Genomic DNA, 17,868 nt, shown 5'->3' with positions numbered 1-17,868 from the left:
CTTGGAAATACTTTATATGTTTTATTTTTACATGTTAACTCTTTCACATTTTGTGAAAGAGTTAAATGAAAATAGTGTAATCGTTTTCTTTCAATCAGCTGACTGGCAGTGCACAGCATCAAATGGGGAGTTGTTCAAGGCTGCATTACTTTATCCTTCATAAAGAAAAAGAAAACTGATCAGTCCAGCATCCATCTAAATAAAGGATTTAAAGCCTTTGATGTGTTGGAAAACTTCAGCAGCTTTCAACCATAACTTTTTAAAACGTTGGTACCAGTAATCAGTACTTGTTGAGCGTGTTCTACCTTAAACAGCTTCCTTTTATTTGGCCAAATGTCTTTACGGTAGATATGTGTTTTCTTTTTATTCACTGCTGGAATGAACGCCTTCCAGTGAAGATTATAGGAATGCAAAACTTCCCCGCCACACAGCTTCAGCCAAGCTTGTCCCTCTTTTACATTTAAATGCCGAATTTTCAGAATGCAGTTTCACCTCCCCTCCTGTAGCCCTGCACAATGCTCACACCCAGCGTTCCATCCTAAGCCCGGCCTCCTCTCCCAGCGACCTGCAGCGCTGGATGCTGCTGGTGTCCACTGTGCTGCCTGTGTCTGTTATTCCTGCCATCTGCCATTCCTTTTAGCCGCTGCAACTTGAGATGCCTCGGAAAAATGGCAGGAAATAAAAGGATAGGAAAGAAAATAGGCAAGCAGATGCCACCTCAACAAAGCAGAAAAGTTGTTTAAACGGGTGGAGGGGGGAGACCCCCCCAGTAGTTCGGATTTGGTCGGGGGCGCAACGAGGAAGTCGATGTTCACAATACTTGATTGTCCTCAGCGGCATTATTACCGTTAGTCGTCCCATAATCACTGATGGGAACTTTTTTTTCCCGAAAAACGACAAGGTGCTACAATGGGAAAGCTCCAATATTCACAATAAAAGTGTAATGTGTAATTTTGTTTTCATTCAGAGCATTTTGCCATCACGCTGTGAACTGGATGCTTTCCTTTAAGCTGGAAAGATGGCCTTTCTTTTTGCATTATATAAGCAAGCCAAGAGGGGCAAGGAGGGGACATGGGCTTCTCTTTTAGCAAGCTTTGCTTTTCAGCAGCATGTGGAAAAAGAAGCATGTAACTTTTATAACGGGCTGTCTAATTCCAATTAACTTGAGTTGAAATAATTCAGATCCTAACCAGTGTTTATTTTTCTTTTTGCAGCTTCGGTTGTAGCTTTGTGAATGTTGGTGAAAATCCTATGAACTTGGTTTAATGAAGAGTCAGATGCATGACACGGCATGCTGGGATGAACATCATACAGACAGTTTGTGTGAAGCTGCTAAACTTCTCTCTCTGCAAACTCTTCATCCATCTCTCTGCTAGGATCCCTGACTGGCAGCGTGAGCCCCGAAGGTGGAAATCCGACAGCGGACTCGGCCGAGCAGGTGTCTCCCACCCTGCCTCGTTCCACCAAACAGAGAGTTTCGGGAAAACTCCGCAGATCAGCGAGCGCTATAAGCAAATCTTCAAACTAAGCTCTTCAATCTGTCCCCCGTCCTCAAGAGTGAAGCCTTGAATCTGCTGTGGAAGAACCTCAAACACCCTGCCGGGACTGCAAGATTGTTATATTTTTGTCGTTTTTATTTTTATTTTTGTGTCGTATAAACATTAATTTGAGCGTGGTGTCATTTTTAATTTAAGTGGCTATCAATGATTTTTGTCTCTACATTTCAGTTTGCTTTACTGGCTTAATTGAGACAGGCACGAGACTAAACCATGTTTCATCATAGGAAGACTTAAGAGTCTTAATGCAATCTGTGATCCAAGTGTGACTTTTATTCTAAGACTCTAGAGCTCTCTGAAAGCGCTAGAAAAACTGATGTTCTTACTATAGTAAGGAAATGGGAGACTGCTTCAAGCTGTTTCATTGTCAGATAATTCAACACTTTATGTAAAGCACTGAATGACAGTTTGTGCTAAACTTGCACAGGAGATTGGTGTCCTTTTAGATATTTGTATTTTACCTCTTTTTGCACCCGCCACTGCCTTCCTACGCCCGTGATTCCACATCAGGTGAGGTCTCAAGCTCTTGTCCTCCTCTGTAGCACCATTTCATTCAACGTTTGTGGAAGACTGATTGCATTTTCGGAAACTTTTCCAGGTGGAGAAGTATGCCATGCACTACCACACCTGGGCACATAGTCTCTGTAGTGTCCAAGTTGTTTTTTTGTTTTTTTATCTGTTTGCTTTCTTTTCACCCCATCGTACAATCGATGGCATCCTTCTAACTTGAAATGAAATTTGTTTGTTTTTTTTACCATTCTCATTTTCCACTTTAAATGGATTCCAATAGATTTTGTCACCATTTGATTTATGCAACTCTGCTGGAATGAGAAAAGACCACGTTTATAATCGTTATATGATGTCATTAACCTGGGCTTATGTCCGGTAATTGGATAAGTTTCCTCCTGTCTCTTTCCTCCGCCATCAGTTTTCCCTGTCCTGTGATGACACTGACATTCCAACATTCCCAACCTACCACTGTGTTTTGCACTCGCTTATCACTAGCATTGAATGTCCCTCTTTTGTTGAGTTTGTTTGGGATTCAAGTTGCTTTCATTTGTTTGTTGTTTTTTTCTTCTGCATTTGCTAAATTGAATGAATTGATTAATCATTTTGTTGTAATATGAATCCTGTGCTGTTTAGAGGAAAAAAACGCCAGACCCTCAGGTGAAACCTTACTCCATGCACTGGTGTGGGTGTATATATACAGTATGTGTGATGTATGTGATAGTCTAGTGTTTTCATGTACTCGAGTCTCTCTTATGAAGCTTCTCACAATACCTGTGTAATAAGAAATGCCGATAGATCTAGAGATGCACCAACATGAGCTTTGTGGCTGATTTTATCACATCCAGATTTTTCTTCAAGATCTATGATACAATAGCCTTCAAAGTATTTTTTATATTCTTCCGACTTTGACTGGTTGCTGTAAAACAGGTTTGAGGTTTGTTTTTGTTTTTTTAGAAAGGCCAAATGATTGAGTTGACATTTAAAACTGGCTTTTCAGACTTAAATTAGCACAGTTGGTACAACTAAAATAACTAAAACAACAGACCCCATGCATATTTCAAGATAATGTAGATCCTTAATGATATACGTCTGTTTCTTGAGAATTGGATTATGTTTTACAAATTTTTTTGAAGGAAAAGTTAAAAATCCTGTTTTTCTCATTTTCATTAATTTCAAACTGTGTGTTAAAGAGTTGCTCTTGGCTATAGACTAATCCGGTTCAGGTTTGAGCAGTTGTCTATTAATAAAGTCTAGACTCAATAAAAACAATTAAATTACCCTTTATTTATCACCAATGGGATGATTCAAAGAAGATTTTAGCTTTAGCTTTGCTAGCAGCTAATTATTAGCTAGTCGCAGTGTTCTGTCATTCCTCTTAAATCCATTATATTCAGTCTGTACCTGAGTACCTGGTTTAACACAGCTGGTTTAACCAAATGTTATTGGTCACCCTGACATCTTTATTAGGCAACTCTTTTAACACAGCAGAACTACTTCCTTTTTAACTTCAAAATTAAATCTGCAAACATGCACTGGTGGACTCTTATAGTAATTGTTTATTCTTCACCGTGAGATATTCTGATAGCACTTGGATAATGCTACTTAGACTGGCTTCACTGGGAGGAGAAATAGTGTCATTTAATATCTTAATGTCCTGCTGCAAATACTTTCCAAGTCACCACATCCATGACAGATAGTGGCTGAAAGCTCAAAAAGATAAAACAAGCAACTTTTCTGCACTCTTGCTCTCTCTCTGCTTAATATAGTGGAAAGTCCCTTATGTCTGTGCCTCCTATGACTTCATAACTAAAGAACTTATTGAAAATGGCAAACTTTGAGTCGTCTTTGTTCAGTAACAGCATCCACACCAAAGTGTGGTGTTGCTAGATATGGCCCACTAGAAAATAAGGTTACTTTTGATGGGATGCTTCAGCTGAAAATTGCTGGAAAAGCTCATTTCTTGATGCATCTCTAAATTTAAGACTTCTTTTTCCACTGTGTTGAACATCGTCTGATCATCTCATTGGTATAATTGATCCTTCTTCTCCATCACCTCTAAACAACCATGTCTTGTGCCTCCCACTAAAACAACAGATGGACTTAGGATTTTTTTTTTTTTTCTTAGCGTCTCTCTCCATCTTCATCTCAGAATAGAGTGTAACCAACTCCTGCTCTTTCCCATGATCCTCTCTGTCTCCATGTGTCCTCCTGAGGCCCCGGCTGCTTAGGAGGGGGTTGAGTTTGGGTTTAGGTGGCGTGCCAGAGCTGAACTCTCACCAGACCTCTTAGCAACAGCCAGGCCAGCAGCACTCAACCTGCACGCTCATGGTTGTCATGGCAGCCAGGTGTCCAACCCCCATCCCCACTCCTCTTTCCCCTCCACCCTCCAACACTCACACTGTACACTCACACTTTCTGAGAGCTCCACCCAAGCTGCAACACTATCCCCATCTGTTGCACTACTATGCCTTACCGTCTTTCTCCAAGATCTCACATCCTTTTGTTTGCTCATTCCTACAGCAGAATATGGGGAATCCAAACATCAGGGGGTCTCGCAGAAATGTTGTTGTGCTTTTTATTTGGTTGTCTTTTTGAAGAATGTATGAACATATAGGCCTGGATCGCAACTGTGGTTTTTGTTTTTTTCCCCCCAAAGTCTCTCGAAGGAAAAACCGGCTATGTGGATCTAAAGATTGTAGCTTGTAGAATAATGTGTTTTGAAGGGATGTTTTACTCCTCTTTTAGTGGCTTAGTCGCTGGAGGTGTTCGGACCAAGATTGTGTGACTTATATTTGTGAAGAAAATGAGTTAGTCCTTAGATGTGTTATTTTTCTCTTCTCGTTTTAGAAATCCTTGTACATTGTGTCAATTTCAGGGGCCTCATTGCCCTCTTAATATAAATATATTAATGCCTGTAATATAATCTTTGTATAAGAAAGCAAAAAAAAAAGCTTGAAATTTTCATCATTTGTCAACATATCAAAACTGTTTTTAATGACCAAGGTCCTGCTATCTTCACTGGAAATGTGAAAATTGAAACATTTCATTAAATCGTTTTTAAAATTCTACGTTTTGCTGTGTTTCTGACTGGGAAGTTGCTAATGTGGGTTTTTAATCTGTGATGCTGCTGTCTCCGTGGGCTTTCTGACCCCAGCCCGGCTGTGCCATCAGCAGCAGGGGTAACCTGACCCTCCTCCCATCTGTCTCCCCTGCTGCTCAGACCTACTTAGAGGAGGCCTGCGTAATGGAACCTCACCAGGAGGTACAGGTGCAGCGGCTGCAGCACCTACAGGTACCCCTACCTCTCCTGGGCCACATAAAGGCACACAAAAAAGCACTTGACCATAATTGGAGCCCTGAATCTGTATGTGTGTGGGGAATAATCCTAATGTTACCTAATTTTCACCGGGCTCAGCGCTCGTCATTGACTTTAGATATGTTACAGCAGAACAGGCTGACACTGTGATTGCTGCCTTGTATCATTTCATGTCTTTGTGGTCCATTCTCGCGCTTCAAATATCTCTCCGTGTTGCCGAGGGAGATGGATGCTTGTTAAAAAAAAAGAGAAAAGAAGTTTAATTTGCTTTGAACAGGTGTGGAATATTAATAAAACATGCTTAACTATAGTATAAATCAGGCCAGAGGAGGTTGAGGTGAAAGTATTTATTTATTTTAGCTGTTGGTGGTCGAGGTGATGAAAGTCTTTCTAGTATTTATATTATTTAATAATACAAAGCAATACTTGTAGGTACACATTTCACTGATTTGCATTATTTATTTTAACTACACTTTTGTGTATAAAATTTTTAACAGTTTGTCACTTGTACACCTACACATCTGTAGTCTTTTGGATTGGGATTTTATATGATAGACCAACACAAAATAGTTCATACTTGTGAAGTGAGGAAAGTAAACACGGGTACAAACCGTACAAAGTGTTGGTTTGTTTTGTATTTTAATATCCCTAAATAAAATCCACTGCAGCCAGATGCTTCACAAGTCGCTTAACTTAACCACACCTAACTTATGTGAAGCTATCAAAGGTTTGTTAGGAAACATTAGCGAACAAATAGCAGATTAAGACAGGTCAAGGTAAAGGTTGTAGAGAAGTTTAAACCAGAGTTGGGTTATAAAGGGATATCCCAGGGTTAGAAAAGTTTTCATAGGACTGTTCAATATATCATCCAAAATCACAGAAGCTGCCAAGATATGTCTGGTAACTGGAAGAGCTGCAGAGATCCACATTCATAGCTGGCCTTCGTGGAGGAATGGCAACCAGAAAGCTGTTGTTGATAGAAAGCCACTCAGTTTGTCACGACCCATCTAGGGAACAGAGCAGATATGGAAGAAGTTGCTCTGGTTAGGTGAGGTCAATGTTAAACTGTCTGACCTACAAGTAAAGCACATCATCACTACAGTGAAACATAGGAGTGGCAGCAAAATGATATTGAGGCACTAGGTAGGTAGATGGAGCTAAATGCATGGCAGAAGTCTCTATGTTCATTTACCAGCAGGACTGCAGAGCTATAATAAGGCATAGATCAAAACATTCATGCAGACCTAAATCTAATTTAGAATCTGTCAATACTTTAACAGATTATCTGCATCTAATCTGAATAAGCTTTTTTTTTTTTGCATGAAAAGAGGCAACATTTTAAGTTAAAAGCTGATAACTATACCCAAAAATACTGGTCTTGCAAAGTCCTGACTTGAGGGAACTGAATTACACATCCATGCCTCACTTTATATCAATTTCCTTTCGCATCATGCTTATGCTCTACTGTGTCCTCTTTGGCTGAAATGTGACAAAATCTGAAAACCCCTGAGGATGTAAACACATCTGCGAGACGCTTAATGTCCTGAAAGTTTGTCCGGCGTTTGATTTTGGTGCTACAACACAAGTGCCACAACTTCAAAAACTTCAAGGCGTTTAAGTTTGAATTGACGCGTCTTACTTCGAGCTTCACGTGTCCTGCTAGATGGATCTAAATTCACTTGTGGACCTGATGATTCATAAATCATCTTGCAACTCAGGAAAAATTAAACCCAGGGAGTTTCTCTCTCTCTTTTTTTCTTCTTCAAGAAGCAGACAGATGTTTTACTGCTCCAGAGGTGAGCTCTGATCCACCACCTCCTTTGTCCCGCTGTCATGTCCTGACATGGTATTAAAGGCAGGAGGGGATTTATGATAAGGCTCTAAGTGCTCCTCTCCTCTCTTGAGCCTCTGCAGCGATGATTTACAGAAAATCGCTCTGATGAACGGGGGGACTGAATGCGGAGGTTCGGTTCCGACGTTAGTTATTCACGGGGAGAGTCTCCGGTTGACGGATTAAACTTTCAAGCTTTTAAAGTGTAAAACGTACAAATGGAAATAAAAGTCTATTTTGTACCCTGGCTGGTAAATGACTCGGACATAAAGGTCAGACTTGACTCTCTTCCTATTTGGTTTTGAGACATTTTAACAAATAAGTTAAAATAAGTTTGCGAACTCTTTATTTAATCGTCCTGGTGTGCACACATGATAAAGCTATCAATTTGCGCAATTAAAATAAAAGAAAATAAGTTATAAATTAGTTTATGTAATTTCTAAAAGTCGGATTGTTTTTTTTTCTTTTCTTTTTTTGCTGCAATCGTTTTCTGTTTTCTTTGGATTGTTCTGCTTTAATGTTTGAAGTGAGAGGGTACAGACACCATAAAAAGCATAAAAAATATTATTTGGATTAGTTAAGTGCACTTATTCCTACAAAAATATTTTTTTTTCTTAAAGGGAGTAATTTGAAAAAGTTCAAGCAGCCTGCGTGTCTTTTTGAAAATATTTTTTATTTCGATAGACACCAACGATGTACACATACAATCAAAGCGCTATAAAAGCCAACATTTAAGAAAAATAACTTGTCCTTAAAAAAGATTGCATCTAAGGTAAGAGCTTTACGTTTTTCTTTATTTTTTTTTTAAAAACACAAGAGCTGTGAAGATTGATGATTAAAACCCGACCCACCACAATTATCACAACTAATAAATAAAAGACAGCAACCGAAAAAATAATAATAATAATAATTGAAAGACATTTGGCTATACGACATGTAAACTGCCAGGACGATTCACAGGGGAGGAAAAAAAAGAAAAGAAATCACAACAATAAGTTACATAAAATAATTAGAATAAATAAATAAATATGATGGAAAAATATTGCAACAATCTTCAGTAATAATAACGATGATGATGATAATAATGATAATATAATAATAATAATAAATCGAATAAAATATGTGCCAGCATTCAAAATTAAAACAATCTATGTTGACTTTTTTTAAGGCAGTTATACAGCAGGATTTGGATGTGTATGCAGGCTATTTAAGACTAGGCTTTTCTGTTTACTAAAGGCATTTGTGGTTCTACTAAACTGGGAAAATTCTTCAGTCACACTTTTTCTTTTTTTTCCCCCACCAAGACAAAGTTGATAAAGTTCTGTCCTCCACAAACAAGCGTAAAGCTACAGTGATAGAGCAATCACGGTCGGTGAATTCAACAGACTTTGATGGGGAGAAAAAAAAAAAGATTTCTGAGATTTTTTTAAGACATTTCTTAGGTCTAGAAGCTATCATTGAGCATGTGCTGTGCTAGAAAAATACCCTTTAACAGTCAAACTAACGCTTTGTATTCACTTTCCCCCTCTTGATAAACTAATTTGAGAAATAAAATCTCAAAATAGGCCTATAAGTAAATTAAATATCGAGACAAGCATTCAACAATCACTGATTGGCATGAAAAAGACACCACTTAAACATCAAACAGCCCTGCCTTTCATTGGCCTAAAGTTATGGCAGTGGGCAGCTTTTTTATTATCTTTTTTTTTTTTTAACCCAAAGCCACTTTTTTGTTTCTATTTTTTGTTATTATTATTATTTTTTGTATTTCCCCCATCAAAGGCACAAGTTCTGTGTTGTCTTCAGCAGGCAGGGCGCACCGGCATTTGCAGCAGGATCACCTGCCTGTTCTCCGAGGGGTGGCACTTGTTTATGTGCCTGGTGAGCCCCGGTGAGCTGGGGAGGGTGGCGGGGCAGTATTTGCACGGGTAGATCTGGGAGGGGTGCATGAGGCGCAGGTGTCTCTCCTGGCCGGCCCTGCTGGTGAAACTCTCCCCGCACATCGTGCACAGCAGGCAGTCCACCGGGCTCAGATTCAGGGGGCTTTGGTTTGAGGCTTCCTCTGATGATGCTGAGGAAGAGGAGGAAGAGGAGGAGGAGGAGGAGGAAGGGGCGGACACTGGAGCTTGCTCGGCCGCTGCACGGTCGCTGGTTTGAAACCCGTGCTCTTCCAGTACCTTCTTCTGCAGGGCCTGGTGAGCCATGATGTGTTTTCTTAGGTACGCCTGCCGCTTGAACCTCTTCCCGCAGAACTGGCAGTCGTACGAGCCGTCTTCAGAGCCCGACTCGGACAACCCGGGACTCGGGGTGTCTCTGTCACTCATGTCTTTGGTTTCGTCGGAGGCTGACTTGACGCCCAGCGGCTGCATTTTGGCCATGTCGGGTTTGACGCCCTGCGCAGGCTGCACCGCCGGCGCGCCGGTGCTGGTCCGCGGTTTGTGCCAGCGGCGGTGAGAGGCGAGGTTCGCCGGGCAGCTGAACATCTTGTCACACTCGGGACACCGGTACTCGACCCTGACTATACGGGAGCATTTGTGCTGAGCCAGGGAGAAGGGATCCGCGTACGCCTCTTTACACAGCTGGCACACAAACTCCCCTAAAGGTTTGGTTCCCCCGGAGGACTGCGCCCTCGGCTTCATTTCCACCGGCCCCTCTTTGATTTTCAGCCCGAGCACCGGAGAAGTGGTCACCTCGTCTTCAAAGTTGAGCTTTCTGATGGCTTTGGGTTTCTTTGAGGCGGCTTTAGGTTTTCGCTCTGCTCCCTCGGCGGCGGGTCTTTTGGTTGCGACCCTGTGGTTTGGTACTGATAGGCTGCTGCTGCTGCTGGTGCTGCTGGTGGTGGTGGTGGTGTTTGTGATGGCTGCGCCGCCCCGGCTGCTGTTGCTGGTGCCGATTTTCAGGTCCACCGGAGCGTACAGGAGGTGGTCCAGGCCAGAGAGCGAGGCGGCTGCGGGGAATGACTCCGCAGAAACGGGCGAGCCCAGATTGAAACTTCGCTCAAAATATCCCCTGTCGTGCTCCTTGCTGATGGGTCGGGTGGGGCTGTAGATGGCTTGGCACACCGCTTCTGGATTGCCGAACTGCTCCGGTTTTTCCAGCCTTGGCACCGGCGCGTCGGCTGCGACGAAATCTGGTGATACCGAGGCGCGGTCGGGGCTTGACGCCACGGACATCGGCGGGGAGGGGTCCGTCTGACTTGGCAAGGCAGCTGGGGTGTGTAGCTCCTGGAGATCATCCTCATCAGATCGAGTCCTGTAGGAAACATGTGCGGATTTCTTGTTTCTTTTCACCAGGAATCCTTTGGGCATCTTGGCGAGTAACAGCGGAAAGGCACTTCGGAGAGGTGGCTGAAATCTGGAGTATCCAGGTTGGTTTAAAAAATATGGCAACACCAGAATTTTAGGGACTTTTTACTCCCCTCTATATCGATCCTTCTGTTGCTGAAATGTTTTCGTCTCCAAGGCATAGCTCCACTCTTTTTATGCCGGAATGATGCTATTGTTCTCGCCCCCCCCTGTTGCAGCATCCCCGACCAATGGGATGAAACCAAGATCCCAGTGGATTTTATTGTGGGAGGGCTCTGAGCCTGGGGTCGGTGGATTTCGTTGGAGGATGTGCAGATAGCTCAGCAGATGTACTGGCGGTTTATTACATTAATGCTGCACGCACAGCCTCCCTCCCCCGACCGAGGCACACGCCGGGACCCTCCTCTTTTTACGGTCTGATGGGCCCCTACACAAATGCACACGTGCCACTGCTTTGTGGCCCCCCTCTGGGGGGCCTCTGAGTCGCTAAAAGGGAAATGTCCATCAGTGCTAAAATCATCACGATTTAAACATTTTTAAAATTTAAAATCCGAAGTTGTAAAAATGCTCGTTTCTTCTAAAAATTCCCTGAGATGTTGGTGAAATGCGCAGCACAAAAACAGGTTTAAAATACACGCTCTCTATACCTTTGCGCCATCTTTACGCACTACCTTTACGCACACTATTTGCTCACAACTGAATATAGCAACTTTTATTTTTGTCCGCTTTTATTTTATAATATAAGCTCTATAGAGGAGGAGTATTCCTTTATTTTGAGGGCACGCGTCTGTCTCGGTAGTTTAACCCGACATATAAATCAGACATCTCGCTGCATACATAAGTAATAAGAAAGCCCTCTGGTCTTTGTGCACAATGGCCACGTCTGCGTGTGCGTGGATATCTGTTTTTTTATCGTTTCAAAGGCAAATTGACCTCTTAACTGTGAAAAAGGACTCGCAGGCAATCTGGGCCACAGCGAGACGCGTGCTGGGCGGAATCAGCGCTGCAGACAAAGAGGAGGGCAGCAGCAGCCAAAGCCTGTGATGGGACATTCTGCACTGATATTTAAAACCGGCGTTGCATCTACTTGTAGGAAATATATTGTTTTCCGGAAGCTCTAAACTTTTTATTATTATTACTGTGGCTGTAAAAAAGGCAAAATTAAATACATTTTTAAAAAAAAGTTTTCAAGTTTGACAAATTTTAAATGTTGTTGTAATAAAAGTGTTTAACTTAACTTATTTCTCTTCAAGTACAGGCCCTCTTTGTTTTCTTCGCATTTTGCACATTTGCCTGAGTTTCCATTTATTGCCTAATAATGCAGGCCTATGTGCGACAGTGCGCCACTTGGAAGAGGGCGCATTCTTTCCCCCTCTTTCAGTGCGCAGACCAGGGAGGAATTAATCTCCATCGTCGTTCATTGTTCCCCTCATTTGCATAAAGCTGCAGTATGACCAAGTCAAATAATTACACAATCGAAGCTGAGCCGCAGGCCTGCAGCCCCCTTTCAATAGGCCTCTATGTCCCAGAGCCTTCTCTCACCTGCTTGAAAACACACCGTTATGTTGGTTCTGTTCGAGCTAAATTATACATTTGATCTGGGCTGACTAAATAATCATATTTAAGAATTAAAACTTAATGCAGCTGGGGATACTTTATAAAGTGGGGGGAGTTTAATGCGTTGATTTAATGGGATGGATATCTATTCTTTAAGGTTTGAAGATGTTTAACCAGTTAATAACTTAAAATAATTTGCTTTTGCTTTATTTAGCGCATGTTGTTTCTAAAATGCAACCCAAATATCCTGACGCCATCTTCGCTTCCTCTGCTCCGATTCTTGTTGTTCTCCAACTCTGCTCGTCTATTAGTCGTGGTTTGTTGAAACTACAAGCTTTGATGGCATTTTAACGAGTTCCTCTTTCCCTCGAGATAATTTCTGTGGGGCGCGTGGGCCTGTGTTGCCGGCCCCGCATGCGCGTGTTTGCTCAGTGGCGCGTGCTGCCCCGCGCGGACGGGAAGCATAGGCGCCTAATTAGCATACAGCTGCAGCCGTTTGTTTTCACTGCAGACTCGACCATATTCTCCAATACCTCCTCACCTGCTTTAAGATTTATTTTAGTTATAGTTTTATTCTAAACTTTATGTTATTCATCTTGTTAAATGGGTTTTACAAATACCTTTCAATTAATTATTGTTGAAAAGCTGTTTTACTTCAGTAATTCGATTCAAAAAGTGAAAATGATGTTTATAGTGACAGAAAATGACATATTTAATGCGGTTACTTCCATTCTTTTAGAGGATTATGACTTCTGGTTAATGAAAATTCAAAAATGCATTCTTTTAATAAATTGGAACAAAACTTCAGACCAGGTTAAAAACTGTAGTTTTGATACAACATGTTAATGATTGCCCAGCAAATAGTTACTGACAGCCCCCACAAGGAGGATGAAACACTAAAGGTCAGTGCCGAAGCTGAATTGTTCAGAGTGCGAGCATATTCACTGAAAGTTTAGTGGAAGAAGAAACTGTTGTTGAAAAAGCTTGACCACAGTCTAGAGAAAAATGTTAATTAAAGCCCAAGAGGTTGGAGGCATTACAAGGCATAGACTGGAGTCACTGCTTAAAGAACCAATACACAGAGGAGTGTTTTGCATGTATTGTGTTAAGCCACTCCTGAAAAAACAAATCAAGTGTTTGGACCACTGTTGCTCCAAAGCTCCCTTTTCAGATGAATGTACATTTTTACATTTCATTTATAAAATCGAGGTTCCAGCCTGTTTGAGGTCCTCCATCATCTGCAGTTTTGTTCAACTGTGTTTTAGCAATTCCCAAGTTATGTTTCCATCATTGCCTCCATGGGATGCTGTACACGACATGGATAAACTTATCAGGAGGCCCACATTTTTGTATAATTTGTTTTAAGTGTTTAGCAATATTAAAATATTGAAATTTTGTGTTATTATCTGTAAGTCATAACTACTGAAATGAACAGAAATTGAATCAGTTAAACACATCTCTGTAAGTTTCTGTCTTACCGACTTAATTTCTGAGATAAAGTAAGTTTTCAATGATCATTAAAAATGCATATGTATATGTAAAAAAATATATTTTTTTCAAGACTAGACCTACTTCTAAACCCCTGCACAACTTGCAGACGGGGCTCATACTGTTACAGGTCCGATGCTTGAAGAACAGTCAGAGAGCAGAAGTTACTTCATTGCACCACCTACAGGAGGAAGAATTAATCTTGGGGACAACAGGAAAGTTCTCCTCCTGTGACTGAAGGTTTCCACACAAACATTTCTGCAAACACTGTGCTGTTGATGCTGTTAAACATTAACTTCAGTGCAGCGGGGATGCCTGTTCTAACAGAAGCACGCTCTACTTCCCACATGAGTGATTGCCTCCATGTGCTGCGCCAAACTGAGACAATTTGAAAGTGCAACAGGACATGACTGTAATTGGTGCTCACTACAGGACCACTTTCAATGCTCCGTCAATCAATTATTGTAATGGATTATCTGAGGTCCTATTCTGGCTGCTTGTAATCTGATACAGGGCTCTTTCAGCACCATGGAGAGAGCCAGCGAGGGATCCAGATTTAATCACGCTGGCTTTGAACACAGCACAGCCTCGGCCTCAGCCTTTGTCCACTCCAAAACTAGGAGTAGAAAAGAGCCTATGGAGAAACAATAGGAGTGTAGCACAAAAGCGCCAGAGTGTAATGAACCAATTGGTTTTTGAGTATAGTTTTAAAGCGCAATTAGTCTTGTTGCAACGATGGACAACACCTTCAAATGATCTAAAAAGATTTTGGAGCCAAAGTTAGTCAAATTCTTTTTATTGTTTTCAACTGTGATCAATACATCTGTTCTTTCAGTTAGCTTACTGTCAAATAGTATAGCTTCTTAAATCACATTTACAAAGCCCTGCGAAAGTATTCGCAGCCCTTGAGCATCTTGACATTTTGTCATTTTAAAACCACAAATCATACTGTCTTTTATTGGGATTTTAAAATATAAACCAACATGAAGCGGTGTGTTTTTAGAAAGTGAAAGGAAAATTAAACAGGTTTTCAAAAGTTATTTAAAGTAAGAATGGGGGGGGGGGAAGCCTGTCTAGCTAGTACTACAGAGTCAGTGTGAATGTCAGTATAAATCTACGATCTTTGTAGAACACAGGAGTTTGTTAGAGAAAATTAGTAAACGAATTGCAAAGTTTAAAGCAGTATTAGGTTAGAAAACCATATTCTAAAAGTAGGATATGGTTCTCAATGAGAACTCTTGAATCTATTGCCTGAAAATGAAAAAAATATGGTTTAAATAAAAACCTACAAACACACGGCTACCCAAACTGACAATCTGAATAAGGAGAACCTGAAAAAGCCCAGAGAGAGGAACGGCCAAGAGGCCTCTGGTAAGACGGGAGCATCTGAAGACAAACACAGACCCACAAGAAGACAATCCTTTGCATATCACTGATGAATCATGATGGCGGCAGCATCATACTGGGGCTGATCTTTTTCATCAACAGGGGAAGCCGGTTACAGTTCACTGGATGAATGAGCAAAAGTTTCAGTCTCCAGATATGACTGGAAATGTATTCCAAAAGATTTGCAGGTGTTATTGGTTCTAAATATGGTTCTAATTATTGGCTCTGGGGAACTGAACAAATAAATTAAATTGCTATTTTTAATGAGTAAATAAAAGCTATGTATCCTTCTATTTCTCTTCACTTTTATGTGGTACTTTTTTCTTTGTCAAATATATAAAGTCCCCATAAAACAATTTGTGGCTGTAGCATGATGAAATGTCAGATATGATCACTCTTGCTAGTGACCATAAATTCACATAAAGTCTTGGATGTATGTTAATGTTTGATGTATTTCTATTAGTTTAAAAAAATAACTCAAAACCTTTCGTTGAAGCACAAACGTCCTTTAAAACAAGGACCATAAACAAGCTGTCATTACAAAGGGCCTCTTAAGATAATATACCGTTTCTGATTTTCCTTGGTGGTTTTTGTAGGGTAAACAAAAAAAGTGGTAATTTTCTGGAATTTTGCATGAATAATTTAATAGTGGTGAAAAACTTTGTTTAGCTTCTTAATCTAGAAACAGACTCTTGCTTGTATCTCCTGATATTTCTCCACAGAATATTACTTCCCACTTCCTCTTCTGTTGGTCTTTGCAGGCCGATCACATCAGTTAACTGGAAGTTTGGATCACACTTTTTCCCTGATTTCTCCAAAGGCCATGGAAGACATTTGTGGGCAAACTATGGGAATCCAAAGTATTAAAATACAGTCTAACTCCAGCTGTAAATAAAAGAAAATGTAGCACTTGTAAGAGGTTTGCTGCGGCACCAAAAAAGATCAATGGGAAAATTGCCTGTTTGGCCATCAGAGCAACACAGAGGTCACTGTCTAGACTTTAAAGTGTACTTTAGAAGGTTGCCCATGAGACCCGGTTGCTGTGAAAAGCTCTGCAAAGTGCTACACCTCTGAGCTTAAGGCTAATGGACCACATGGACTTGACTTGACTGGGAATGTCCCTGATGTCGTTGGTACTTCTGACGATTATGCAGATCATTCTTCGCAGACAAGGACATGGATTTTTTTTTCATGCTTTAAGGCCATTTCTGCAAAGGTACCGTGCCGCTCTTTTGGCCTTTCGCAAAATGAGCAACATCTGAACTATAAACTGAAGTATTCTCTTTTTTTCCGCTAACAGAATATGGAAAATGTGTGTGCACGTTCACCTGAACAAACGCTTCAAAGGGACAACAATAGACCATCCTTTATTCTAAGAAGCCTCTTATTGGGGAAGAAAAAAAAAAGAAACAGATCTTCCTGCAGACCGGGCCTATCAGTCGCTTGAGTCCCAGGGGCATGTTTAGCCCTAATTTCCTCATCAGAAACAGCAGAGTGTCTCTCGGTAATCTCTGCAGTCCATTGGTTGTTTGGGGTGGAGTCCCCTGTCAGAAAGCATGCCCTGGAATGTTAAACGCTAATTCACCTCTGAGCTGTGGAGGTGGATAAAGTGATTGTTCTATCTGGGAGCTGATTAAAACAGGCTCTGGCCCATCTCCCCCCGCTGCGCTCACCTCTGACGTCCATCACATTCATTTCTGTATTCATGAGTGGATGAGAAAGCACAGGCTGAGCGGCTGCTGTATTACGGATAATAAGGCCAGCGGGCACCACATTCACTGCCACAGGTCCCCCCTCCCTTCCTCCTCCTCCTCCTCTCCCCACCCGGCCTCGGCTCATTCAATTACTTCACAAGAGTTCTCCGAGGCACAGCTGCACTATGGGGGTAAAGAGGAGCAAATTGAGGTACATTCATGTAGACACACACAGTACACTCCTTCCAGATACAAAGACATGGAGGAGGCATGCACGCTGGATCAAGAGCAGCCTGCATATAAAGGATCTCACTGACAGGCATTTGCTTAGTAGTCAATACACTTCTCACACAAGTAAACAACAAAAAGACGGTCCATCTTCTGTTTCTCTGTGGCTGGTAAGAGAAATGAAATCAAGCCCATTGCTCATGGGCTCCGTATATGAGGTTGCCATTATCGTGATGAAAGTGTGGACAGCAGCTGGATCATTGAGGAGCATGAAAGATGGACTCTGGCAGACCTAATGGGCCTTATCCTTTATCTGTTGACTAGTATCCGTTCATCTAAAGATGCATTAGGCCCATGTGAAAACCTCTGTTGAATTCACAACTATCCGCTGTTTGAATTATTCATAAAGTTATATGTTAAACAAAGCCTCAAAATGTGTTTGGGTTTCCTGGCTGCTGGCCATGGTGCTGAAGTTCTGCCAAGCTGACTATAACACCCCCCCCCCCCCTCTCCCACACACACACACCCCTACATATATATGTACATATACATTTTCTTAAACAGTCTAATAAAACAGAAAAATGATTGTTCGTATAATATCCCTGACACGGTTTTAAAAAACTGTCACAAATTGATTAAAAATGCATAGACTTTGCTGAAGCAATATGTGCTGTTACAATGATATTTCTTTCTAAGCAGCCTTTGGATGAAACTATCATCAAAAGTCTCTGCTAAAACATTGAGTCAGTTGTTAAGCGTAGCGCTACGTAAGTAATGCACAATGTTAAAGCTTGACTTTTACATGCACTGTTGAACTTTGCATGCCGCACTTTGTAGAACTAATTAAAAAAAGTTAAAGTTCAAAGTCCCTTTGAACCTTAACACATTTTTAACATTTTTGAGAATTGCTAATGATTAGCATGAATTGATGGCATATGGGCTATGTCTTATCCAGGACTCTCAGCTCTCTGACTTTGACTGAACCATTTTAACATAT

General features: G+C 41.3%; 2 protein-coding genes across 9 annotated transcripts in view; one reads left to right on the top strand and one right to left on the bottom strand.

Moving 5' to 3' along the window:
- Nucleotides 1-5,134, top strand: part of ralgapa2 (Ral GTPase activating protein catalytic subunit alpha 2) — a 116,379-nt gene extending 111,245 nt beyond the window's left edge. For 4 of the 8 annotated variants that reach the window (XM_032546806.1, XM_032546807.1, XM_032546798.1 and 1 more), the window contains one exon: nucleotides 1,377-5,134. In XM_032546806.1, coding sequence (XP_032402697.1) covers nucleotides 1,377-1,528 — 152 coding nt within the window. In that variant the 3' untranslated portion in view covers nucleotides 1,529-5,134. Of the gene's footprint in view, nucleotides 1-1,214 lie in introns of all 8 variants that reach the window. The other 4 variants (XM_032546801.1, XM_032546804.1, XM_032546802.1 and 1 more) reach the window with 2 other exon arrangements.
- Nucleotides 5,135-7,867: 2,733 nt separating this feature from the next.
- Nucleotides 7,868-17,348, bottom strand: insm1b (insulinoma-associated 1b). The gene has a single exon (XM_032548177.1). The coding sequence runs from the start codon at nucleotides 10,519-10,521 to the stop codon at nucleotides 9,016-9,018; it is 1,506 nt and encodes a 501-aa protein (XP_032404068.1). The 5' UTR covers nucleotides 10,522-17,348; the 3' UTR covers nucleotides 7,868-9,015.
- Between the last annotated feature and the right edge of the window lie 520 nt (nucleotides 17,349-17,868).

The sequence above is a fragment of the Xiphophorus hellerii genome, chromosome 19 (genome assembly GCF_003331165.1).
Source record: "Xiphophorus hellerii strain 12219 chromosome 19, Xiphophorus_hellerii-4.1, whole genome shotgun sequence".
NCBI classification, from domain to species: domain Eukaryota; kingdom Metazoa; phylum Chordata; class Actinopteri; order Cyprinodontiformes; family Poeciliidae; genus Xiphophorus; species Xiphophorus hellerii.
Note: the sequence above shows the minus strand (reverse complement) of the source record. Positions and strands in the feature narration are given on the sequence as shown.

Excerpts from the sequence above, each read along its gene's own strand:
- insm1b (XM_032548177.1), bottom strand. The coding sequence starts at position 10,521 with ATGCCCAAAGGATTCCTGGTGAAAAGAAACAAGAAATCCGCACATGTT.